General features: G+C 38.4%; 1 protein-coding gene across 1 annotated transcript; it reads right to left on the bottom strand. All coding sequences in view use genetic code 11, as the record gives it.

Annotated features, from left to right (window-relative positions):
• Positions 1–6,182: 6,182 nt before the first annotated feature.
• Positions 6,183–9,209, bottom strand: EGR_10244 (Protocadherin-9; the record flags this gene model as incomplete). Its single annotated transcript, XM_024499493.1, has 1 exon — positions 6,183–9,209. One exon carries the CDS (start codon positions 9,207–9,209, stop codon positions 6,183–6,185), a length of 3,027 nt encoding a protein of 1,008 aa, XP_024346102.1.
• Positions 9,210–11,518: the final 2,309 nt, after the last annotated feature.

The raw sequence follows: 11,518 nt of genomic DNA, 5'->3' as shown, positions 1-11,518 counted from the left end.
CTTGGACATTTCAATGAGGCATTACCAATATTTTGAGAACTCTTTGAAATATTCCTGGCCGATGCGCAATGATTAAAAGCTACCTGTTTTATATCAGGCGTTCAACTATTTATTCCAGAGAAAATAGGAATATTCCAAGTAAGCAGCTATGTAACATGACTTATTGAAAGCTGAAACTATGAGGGATTTTTTAGTGTGCTCGGTTTACAAGGTCTGGTTCAAGCATCAAAAATCCTGGTCAGTCCTGTATTCCTCCTATTCTGAATATTGAAGACACAAGCACACTTTTAAGCAGGTCATTAGCTTTGTTTTTTTCTTAATTGCAAATTGTTCAGATCATGATATATCACATCCACTCCCCTAGATATTAAGGATTTGTTTTGCTAAACATCATGTAAATATCGCAATGGCTTAAAATTGCACAGTAGCTAAATTAACAAATCTTCAAGTAATTTGTAATTAAAAGTCATAATTTTTTTATCCTGTAATAGTGATTGAAGGGTTAGTGAAACATTACCAACATTGGGTGCAGAAAAAAATGCGCTACCGATTTTCCAACTCTTTCCAGTATTCAATGCTTTCAAATAAACGCAAGGTTATTCTAATAATTATAAATGAAAACTAAATTTGGTAGGATGGGTAGTGCGTTTGTCGTCACTTGAAGGCATTTGCAGCGACGTAACTTTTCCTGTCTATGATACGAAGGGTGGATGATCCGTCCCACGGCGTAGTCGTGCAATTGCTTTAAAGCAAATAAACTCTGGTAAAAAGCAATAAGCTGCACTAGTTCAAATTTCGAAGGGAACTGATTCGAGCTAAGGGCATTCTCAAAGTTAAAAACATTGAAAATTTAAACCATTTTTCTAATTCTGAACTTTTTACCAGTGTCAAGATATAAGCCGGACGAAATCCTGAAACAAAAAAAAACAACCTTGTAAAGTGGCACAATTACGTTATGTAGTTGTTTAAAATTCATTACAACCTGAGAAGCAAAAGATAGACGAGATACGGGCATCATTGCCTCATTAAGAGCGTGGTTTTCGTCTTTCCAGGCACTGCGTGTTAATGAACACCAGATTGTAGCCATTCACGAGGCGCGGTGCGTGCGCAAGCTCAATTAGGGTGGCTTTTGCGTGTCAAATCGACGTTTTTTCTTCTCGTATCATTCCCCTCCTCCTCACTCGCCCCCTTCCGCTCCCCTTCTCCAGGCGACCCTCCACTAGACTTAAGTACTAGCTAGCAGTTGCAAAATAATTAATGGAAGGGGACGAGTAAGGAAAACTCCTTACTCGCTTACCTGTTTGGGGCGGCGGTGTTTGTAAGCCGAGTATTTAGGGCAATTAATTGCCTACTCTGTACCAGCTGATACGTGAGCGGCGTGCAAACAAACATGCAGTCGCTAGAGGAAAAATTTTGCTGAAAAAATATTTAAGTCTTAGCTGAAGTACTTAAATACTATAATAGTCTGTTACAAGCCTGCAAAAATAACTTAGAACAGAAAATTGGATGAAACTCACCTAAAAATCGTTTCTGATTTGTTGCTTTGGTTTACCAACTGTAATATTAATAAGAAAAAAAGTTCAGCACCGAAATGAAGAGGACAAATTATCCTTTTTTGAGTAGCTTAAAATTTATTATTTTGATGAACTTCATTAACTTTGCAAATCATTAAACGGCCTATAGGCATTTCCGGCGCGCTCTACACTTCTAACTTCGCAGAGTCAACTTCAATAATTGCATGCCTGCAAAATTGATCACTATCCACTTTTTATTTGCCTATGTTTTTTGCAAACTTAGTGCCACAAGTGAATTTATTATTTTCAAGTGCTTAAAATGTGGTAAAATTTAGAGCAACTACATTCGTGTGCTTTGCCAGCGGTTTCGTTTGATCCACATACAAAGGATGAGTTAGAACTACAGATGATACATTTCCTCTCAATGCAATGCTTGATTCAATCCACCTATCGCTAAAATCCTAAAAGCCAAGAAGCATCACGCATGCTACTTCGGCCTCAATTGAACAATTTTATTCCCTCATAAAGCAGTTTCAAAGAATGAACTCATGATGTGTGACCTTATCGACCGTAATTCACTACATTTTTTCGAACCAGCAAAGCACTTTTACCAGGATATCAGTCACAATTTAATCCTGATTGAAGTTCATGCCAATTTGATTATTGCCGTTATGACACTTGAGAAAAAACGATAAATCACCTAAGTCATTAAGTGGTTTGCCAATTACAAATTTTTATGACAGGGTGTTCTAGTCATTTTAGGCGGGGTTTAAGTGGAAAGTGTCGCTTCAGATGATATAATTCCACTTAATTTTGTTGATTGCTAAACACCTTTATTACTAGTAATGTAAAATTCCTTTTCAATAAGAATAGAAAGGTATTTCGGGCTGATGAAACGGTAACTAATGCCACTTTATTTCCAAACATCGAGTGTGGCAGAGGAGATCCTTGAAAGTTGCTGGTGGTAACTGTGGCTATATGCGTTAAAAGATATGCATGACACTAGTTTTCATACTTTTTTATTGGTTAACTATCAGGTTCTTAGCTCTTGCTCGACGTAATATGAGTATTTCGCTTTATATGATACTGAAGCCATCAAAGACATTTCAGTATATGCATAAACATATTTTCTGTTGGTCATCAGTTACTGTAAAGAAGCAGGAGGATGTTTCAGGTTTCATTAATTAATCTGACGAGGAAGTTCCATGACCATTATCTACTTTCATTGGGGAAGAGCAGGGTTTGGTTGTACATGTCAACTGTCTTTGTCTTTCTGCTGTGGAGTTCATGCGGGAAATGTGGGTGTTTGTGGGCATGAGGTTCACTCAAAGTGCTTGAATACGGAAAGAGCGCTTGATGCAATGGTGTTGCCTTGGTATCAGACAGAGGTGCACCGCGGATGTAAGAGTTCATTTCACGAGCTTGCGGCTCCACCATGTTTGCAGTCGGATAGAAAGCTGTAATGTACAGGTGGTAATCTGAAGTTGTCATAACCAAAGTGATGTGTGAAACTTACGCTGAAACGCACTTTACGACCTCCAAATTAATTTGAATGAAAGGGAATGTATTTTTTCCGAAGTTACACGCACATGCAGCAATTCAGCTTCTTAATTATCGGCAAAGCTGGGGAGCATTACTGAGCTACAAAAGTTCCGGATAGATCGCTCATGTCTTTTGTACAGGATGGGTAAACTTCTTTCGGTTCGAAATTGTACTTTCTTAACTTCGCATTCGTTTCTTTTCCTTGGTATTCTGATTAGCATAATTTGCTGCATTAAGCAGTCTCACTAATTCCTCATTTCCGCAAATGGACCGTATTGAGTGAAATCATCAGTTTGGTCATGGATGCCGTAACTTCAAAACAGAGCATGATTTAGATTCCCTGACTTCTCGTACGATACATTCAATAAATGGGAAATGTTTTGTGTAGGGCTACCAAAACAATTCGTGCGGGTATTGGTACAGTTCGCTGAAATAACTTGTAAATTATGGACACTTTTGAAAGACACGTGATTATTTATATTTTCATGCATGTATAATAAGGCCTAGGTAGATAGGCACTGGTCTATTGATACGTTTTTCCCAATTCTGCTCTGTGCTACTTTTCTGCTACATTGACACCTCACAAAGTGTCGGTTGGATTTGATGTGATTCAAGCTCTTCAGCTTGACGGACCGCGTTTAACTTGTCTCCAAAGCTGTAGAAGCTTCCAATGCTAGATATCAGTCTAGAATATGGAGTTGGAGAATAAAATGAGGTCGTAAAGGTTATGGCTAGATCTTTTGTCTTCGATTGTAAAATTATTTGCAAAAGTGGAGTTCGCAATCAACTCGTGTATGGTTGAGAAAGTATTATAGATTATAATGGTTATTATTTTAAAGAGTAAAATTACCACAAAAGCTTTTGTATAGCGTAATTTTGGAAAAAAATGTTTTTTTTTCATCCTCATCTAAGAGTTACCCAATAGGTATTTGTATGATGTCAAAGCTCAATAAATTTCAGCATTTTTGATCTGAGGACTCTCTTTCCTGACAGAATAGGTAAGGTTCTTTGCATGACTAAGTTTCAACGTGCTTTACTGCAGAACGCTAGACTGTGGATTGGTAGAATGGGAATTCGTTACGATAATTTAAAAGGCAAATATTTCAGATCACTTCTAAATAATTTGGATTTTACAATTGATTGATTACTATCTTCCTCGTATTATATAGAACCTTACCATTCTTCTTGCCAAAGCTGTTGTGCACACCTTGCTCATTCAGAGCTTTCTCAGTAATTGGGTCGGTTGGTGCCGAATACCTCTAAAATGTCAAAATCCATTAACATTGTGGAGTTCTCTTGAAAAGAATGCCTGTCAATCTGCAGTTACTTCTGCGAGTAGGGATTTTACAAAACATCCATTCGTAATGTGTTCATAAAACGACTACATCGATTTAAAGTAACTCAGTTTTTTATTAAAAGAGTGTGCAGATGAGAAATGACCTTTATGAAAATTAACAATGGCCGTAATTCCACGATGACGGTATAAAGCAAAGTGTTGAATGAATGCCATCGGGAAACGCCTAGTATTTGCTAATCATCAAATATCTGGATAGAAAATCCGACATCATTGGTTTTAAATTAAGTACGGATTACAGGTTCCGGTCACCAACGCGAGTTTCCCACGCTTGGCATGCCGGGGCCAGGGCAGCACTACCTGGGGCTAAGGCATGACCACCCAGTGGTTAGATCGCCAGTGTGTGACGGCTTACTCCCTCTACCTCCACTCAACCAAAAAATTGTCCGAGCAAGAAGCTCAACACGGACAAGAAAATGTTAATTATAAAAACTGACAGTCTACAACACATTAGACTATTCAAATTTTATTCTGATCCATAAATGCTAACGCCTTTAAACTACATGTCAAGCTGTGACGGGCATGCCGGTAGAGGTTCGAAGTACGCAACTTGAAAAAAAGGGATTTTTTATTTTCAATTGTTTACGTTTGATGAACGACTTATTGGTTTGCAAAACTACGTTCGAGAAAGTATAGGTCATGCCAATATACCATATTTTCTTGACATCGATGTTGTCTCAGCCCAACGAAATTAGGTTTCGTGGTTTGATGGTATATCTTGCGAGCTCTCGGAAGAAGAGACTGTGTTGAAATCGGGCTTAAATACTTCATCTATTTACAACGTACGTGTAATTTGGATATTTAGATACATTATAGCTCAGAAAGTCTCCCTCAAGCTTGTTTGCTAATAACCAAGTGACCTTATTGTTTGCACAATTCGGCAGTCACCTGCAATAGTTCACACTGCTAAAAACTGATGATTATTGCTAAATATTGAGTTCCAAGTATATTTGTGGTAATATTTGCTGATATTTTGGAGGAAAACCAAACACTTGATCCTCTATTTACTTCACCTTAGGTGAATGGTTAATTGGTTGCTCTGGCACTAAAGCATCCATCCAACGTGAGGGGAAGCAGAAAATGAGAAAGCATTTTTTTTGAAGGTGATTTCAGGTCTTTTGTCTAACACCATTAAGGATAACTTACCGTAAGCGTCCCTGACTGTGTACTAGATCTGGTGTATACGAAAATTCTTTGAATGCCACCAGGAATAATTCACAATGCATCAAGTATTTTAAGCATAATGCTGTAAATGTTAAAATCCGTCCAACTTATCAACTGCATGAGGAGCGGTGTTGGCATTAAAACGATATGAACTAATAGTTTTGTAGGAGAAGTTAAAACGGTCAAAGTGAATTTAATTTGGTCACTGCTTAATGTTTTAGTCTTTTTCCGCTTTATTATTTCAGGATGTATGGATGTCGCAAAGACTTGGATTATTAGCGACAAGAATTGTAACATGTTTGACTAGCTTGTATTTTTGGAAACTAAAATTTTAATTCGTTCATACTTTTGAGCATGCTTGGTTTGCCCATTTTTAAGCACGTAATATTAAAGTACGTAAGATCATTTTCGGGAATGGGTAGTAGTTATACCCTTTCCAAAGTTTGTTGCGATAAGTGGTAGTGAGAAGGTAAATGATGAAAAAGAAATAATGCCTTTCCTATTAGGAATACTACTATTTACTATTTACTGATTTAGTAGCAAATGGCATTCTTAAAATAGTATAAACACTTGATGTAGAAGGAAATTTTCACCAGAATTTCAATTACTCAGCTTACCGAAATCTGTGCAATTGAAGGGCGCACTTGACACTGCATGTTGGAGATTTGACTAAAACTGACGGCTTCACAGTCTGTGGAGCATCTAATTGGGGAGGCTGACATTTCTTCTTCAATATCGAAGGAACTTATAAACGGCTGCTGTGCTAGAAACATTTGCTCCTTCGTCCAACTTCCAACTGCACTGTGGTCATTTGGGGCATAATCCTGCTTAACGCCTTCACCGCTTACACAGGCAACTCTACCCCTACCACCACATTCTTGTAATTTTCGTCGATTTCGAATCAGACAAATAACTATAAAGAGGATGACTGAACAGGCTAGGAGGCCAGTAATAACGAAGAGAATCGCATATTTGCTATTATGTAAAATCCCAAAAAGGCTTGTGACGAATCCATTGTTTTTCTTGTATCGAATGTACATTAGGGCGTCCGAATAAAGTGGTGGATTTCCATTGTCAGAAACCCTCAGGAGAAGTTCAAAGAGACCGCTCTTACTTTGGAATGGACATTCACTGTTCAATACACTTACCACCCATGTGATCTGATTAATATGGAAGTATTCATTGGCATTGATGAATTGAGGCTCTGAGGCAAGATTTAGGGTATGGTTGGCATTCAAAAAAAACGATCCGTCGCTGTAATAACTACCACTGACGATACTGAATGAGAAGTTAGCATTAGGCTCTGTATCAGCATCGGAGGCCATAAGCTTTACTATGTTGAGTCGTGCAAAAGCTTGGTGCGATATGTTGACGAACGCAACACAATGCACTCTATCAAATTCAGCGTACCTGTTACTCCATCGAACAATTTTTGACACTGCCGTTATGCTAATTTCCTGATGCACTTTTTCTGGCGCTTTCAAAATAGGTCTATTATCATTCACATCCTCTACATTAATAATAATTCTTTCCAAAGTTTTTCTTGAAAATGGCCGTCCCAAGTCAGTGATCTCAACTTCAAGCTGGTATTGCGACACGAGTTCGCGATCAAGTACAGCTCTGGCATATATCTTCCCCGATATTGGGTTAATATCAAATAGTTCATTTGACGATATGAATCGCACTGTTCCATTCTCTCCAAGATCTGGATCAGAGGCTTTTAGCTGGCCTACAAGGTCTGAATATGCAGGTCGGTTTTCAAGAATCTTGAACGTACATATGCTTTCCAACACCGGACTGTTGTCATTTACGTCATCAAGGATAAGAGTTATATTCGCTAGTTCATATCCTGAGGGAGGTGTTCCGGGACCCGTCATGTCTATTTCCATTACTCTTACCGCGAAATATATTTCTCCTATTTGTTCACGGTCGAAGTTTCCTAGTGTGTAGATCCTACCACTGGAAGAGTCTATTCGAAAGAGATTGCTACTACTGTCCACCAACTCGAATTTCATTTTTGGTGTCGCATCGCGATCGGTCGCTTGAATATTCACAACGAAAGAGCCAGGAGGAGCATCCTCAGGGAGATGAACTACTAAATTTGACTGCTTTTCTGTAAAGTGAGCGGGATATTCATTTACGTCCACAATATTCACTTGAATGTTCTGTCTTGCAATTATTTTGGGGTTTCCAGCATCAGAACACTCAACTTGTAGAGCTATTGGTGTATGGGGGAGCATAGCCTCCAAGTCAAATCGAGTTTTCGATTGTAGACTATACATTTTTCTCTCACGGCCTGAACCCGAGTAGCGCAGTCGAAAAGGCATATTGTTTCCCTTGAGTTCACAGGCGACTTCACCATTTTTGCCGATATCTTTATCACCGGTCAAAATAATTCCAATCTGAGTTCCTATTGGCTGATTTTCTTCAACCCACAGTTGAACATAACCATCTATAGATTTCTTCACACCAGCGGGAGGGCTTATTGGTTTGACTTCAATCCACGGAAGATGGTTATTCACATCTTCAATATCTATTTGAAGCATCGCAGTACCGGTTTTAGGAATAGTTCCACCGTCTTGGGCAATCACGGGGATTTTCAAATGGGACATGATTTTAGCATCTAGGGGACTCTTCACCCAAACTTCCCCAGTGTTTTCTTTTATTCCAAAAAAGTTAATCGAGTTATGGCCATAAATTTGTCCGAAGCGATACGTGAGCTTTCCAAAATCGCCTGAATCAGCGTCTGTCGCAGTAACTGCAACAATAGTTGTCATTACAGGTGTTGCCTCTGAAATTCGCACTTCATAGAGTTCTTGATCAAAGTGTGGGGTATTATCATTAATGTCTGTTATAAAAATTGAAATATTCTGATAGGCGCACTGTGGTGTCGGTCTGCCTCCATCACACACCTTCAGTTGTCCCTTATAGGAATTTTTTTCTTCAAAATCCAGTTTTTTCTTAACAACTAGGTTTAACTCACCTGAAAGGACAAATTTTAGGGCAAAAGTTGAATTCTCAATATCACCGCCACACAAGCTGTAAGATTGGATGCCATTACTGTCGGTGTCCTCGTCTGTTGCGCCAGTTAGTGGCACTTCGTAACCTGTACTAACGCCTTCACTTATAAATATAATGTATGGAGGGTTCGTTATCCGCCCTCCAAATTGATTCGGGTCACTGTGTTGAAACCGAGGGGCATGATCATTTATGTCCTCCACAATTACAGCTATATTTATCCAATGGTCTGGAGGGATGTGAGCAATGAAATCTACTTGGCACTTGTTTAGAGAGTTGTCGGTACCGCCGAGTAGATGGTCAGCAAAAGAGTTGGAAGCAGAAATTCCCCCCTGTTGGGGACAAATCGTTTCCCGGTCAATGCGTCCGGCTACAACGAGTCTACCTGAATTTCCGTCGATTCGGAATAATCCCGTAACCTGATCTTCATATAGCTGTATTCCTACGTCGCCACCGGTGGAAACAATGCCATTTAGACCAGAATCTATTAAGATGTTTCCAATGAATGTCCCATTATCTGATTCCTCTTTTACGACATAAGTGATTTCACGCCTTGCCCTTGCAAGAAAGAAGATAAATACTAGGTAAATAGAAGATCGTGGTGACCAGACTGACATCGTTTCGATAGCGCAATATAAGATGGTTTCTCTTACCCTTGACTATCGGGTGCCAATGTGATTGGCCAGCCAAGTTCCCCATTAATTGGCCAATAGTAAAAGACCACACACGAGTCTCTTCGAGTAAGGGAAGGAAGGGAAACAGTAACGGTGATCTTTTCTTAATAAGCATAATTACTGGATAAAGAGTCTATCTGATTCAGCATATGAAATCGCAAATGAATAGTAATTGAAGTTTTCAGCATGATCATGGAAGGTACTTAGCTTCTCTTAAAAGTCACGTAAAAGTGCTCAAGTATATTTTGATCTGAATATATTAATAAAACCAAGTGCAACATTTTTGGGACTTATCTTCAGGGATTTTAAAACTTACATTCTCATGCAAAATCAAACTTGTGGAAGACTTTACACTCAAGACAATTTATTACAATTGACAGATCCCAATCATTTTGAAATGCCATCTTTTGTTTTGATTTGATGTGACTAACATAAAAACGAAAATATGTTGAAACTCTAAACAGATAGTTTTGCTGGCAGGAGGGCATTAAATGCAACCTTCGAAAGATTTTAAGCAAATGAGTGGCTGATCAATGCCTGCTGTTTGCTTGCAATACCATTCCATATGCTCGCATTTGTGCTTGCGGCAATCTAAATGCTAACTTCATCTATCAGAACAAGGCGGGGATAATGCCACACCTGATAGATCAAACTAATTCACTAAGTTTTCAAATTTATTGTTAATTGGGCGGAGTGAGTGTGCTAATAAGGATTGCGTGCAAAGTAGGCATGACGAACAGTGTTAGATTAAAATATTTGAGCGTTCTATGGTCATTGTGTTCTTTTACTCATTTAATCCGTCTGAATTAAAAAGGACATACGATTTCTTCGATCTATCACTTTATTCTATGATCAGAACTTGTAAAAGTTGCCTTTAACTCCCTCATTTAGATCGCTGCCTTAAGTGCACGCGCTTGAAAAGTAGTGTTATTTTCAAATCTTAGGCCCTTAATCTTATTCGATTATAACCTTAGGTCGACCTGCGACTTAAACATTTCAAAAACGCATGAAATGTAAAAATACTGGAAATCTCGAAGCAATCAGGACCCCTTTTGAATGCATAATGGGTTGCTTAAATAAAAAGGGAATTTTCATGCTCATGTGCTATTGACAGCAAACACAACTGCCACTTTTAGGTACTGGAATTACTTTTGCAGCTTTAGCAGGCAAAGTAACGAGCAGGCACAGTTATTTTGTGGGGTTTTTTCAGAGTTTATTTCCGAACAGACACCAGATTTCGTAAACAATCATAAGCACTAACTATCAATCATGAAGGTAAATGGAGGGTTTTTCAACACACTAGGGGCATTTTTAAGATTAGATTTTTTTGCCATTTTACTTCTGCAGCAATGATCTCGCTTACCAAGTCAAAATGGTTTAACGATTTACTAAGAACGTAAAAAGGTTTCTCCTTTCTTTGACAATTTGCATGCATGTCAAAATGTGGATTCTCCTATTCAGGAATTAATAATCTATGCAACTCTGGCACTCGTTATGTACCTGTCAAGGCAGCGAGGGAGCAAAAAGTCATTTAAGGAAGTCAATCAAAGAAATGTATTTTTTGCTGCGCAGTAAGGTTATTTGGATGAACTTTAGGTGGTTTATCAGACTTAACAGCCAATTCCATCCCCTTGCTTGAAATGTTGCGTCTTTCTTATGTTAACTGCGACATTTGAAATTTTCATCTGCGTATGCTCAGTAAGTAGAGAATCCCTATAAAGAGAAATTCATTAGGACTTCTGACTCCCGGTATTAACGCACGTTTATAAATCAAGTCCCTATGTGGTAGAACTGAAAATACCACTAAAATCATTTGTCTCTATTATCGTATTCGCAGTCAGTATGCGCATAAATGTCAGTTTGATCCCATTATTAATATCTGATATTTAGCTAACTGGGAAAATCTGTGCCAAGTGTTGATATAAACATGTGCGGTTGAATTTAAACAATTTTATTAGGCTACTAGCATCCTTCCTCAAGACGGGTTATGTGTATTTACAACGTACATTTATGAAAAAGGGCCACTGACTCTGAGCTAAGACGTATGGCACATTCAAAAAAGCCTAGGAGGACGAAATAAATTAGGTACAAATTCTCACTTTTGATTCCCCATTACACCATTGTTACCATATTTTTATGAAACAAACTTTGACAACTTATGAAATAAAAGTAGGTAATTATGCGTTTCGGATTTATTCAACAAATAACGGAGCAGACATGCTACGAGTGAGCTCTACGAATAGCAGAATATG

Source organism: Echinococcus granulosus (assembly GCF_000524195.1).
Source record: "Echinococcus granulosus chromosome Unknown EG_S00201, whole genome shotgun sequence".
Taxonomy (NCBI): Eukaryota; Metazoa; Platyhelminthes; class Cestoda; order Cyclophyllidea; family Taeniidae; genus Echinococcus; species Echinococcus granulosus.
Note: the sequence above shows the minus strand (reverse complement) of the source record. Positions and strands in the feature narration are given on the sequence as shown.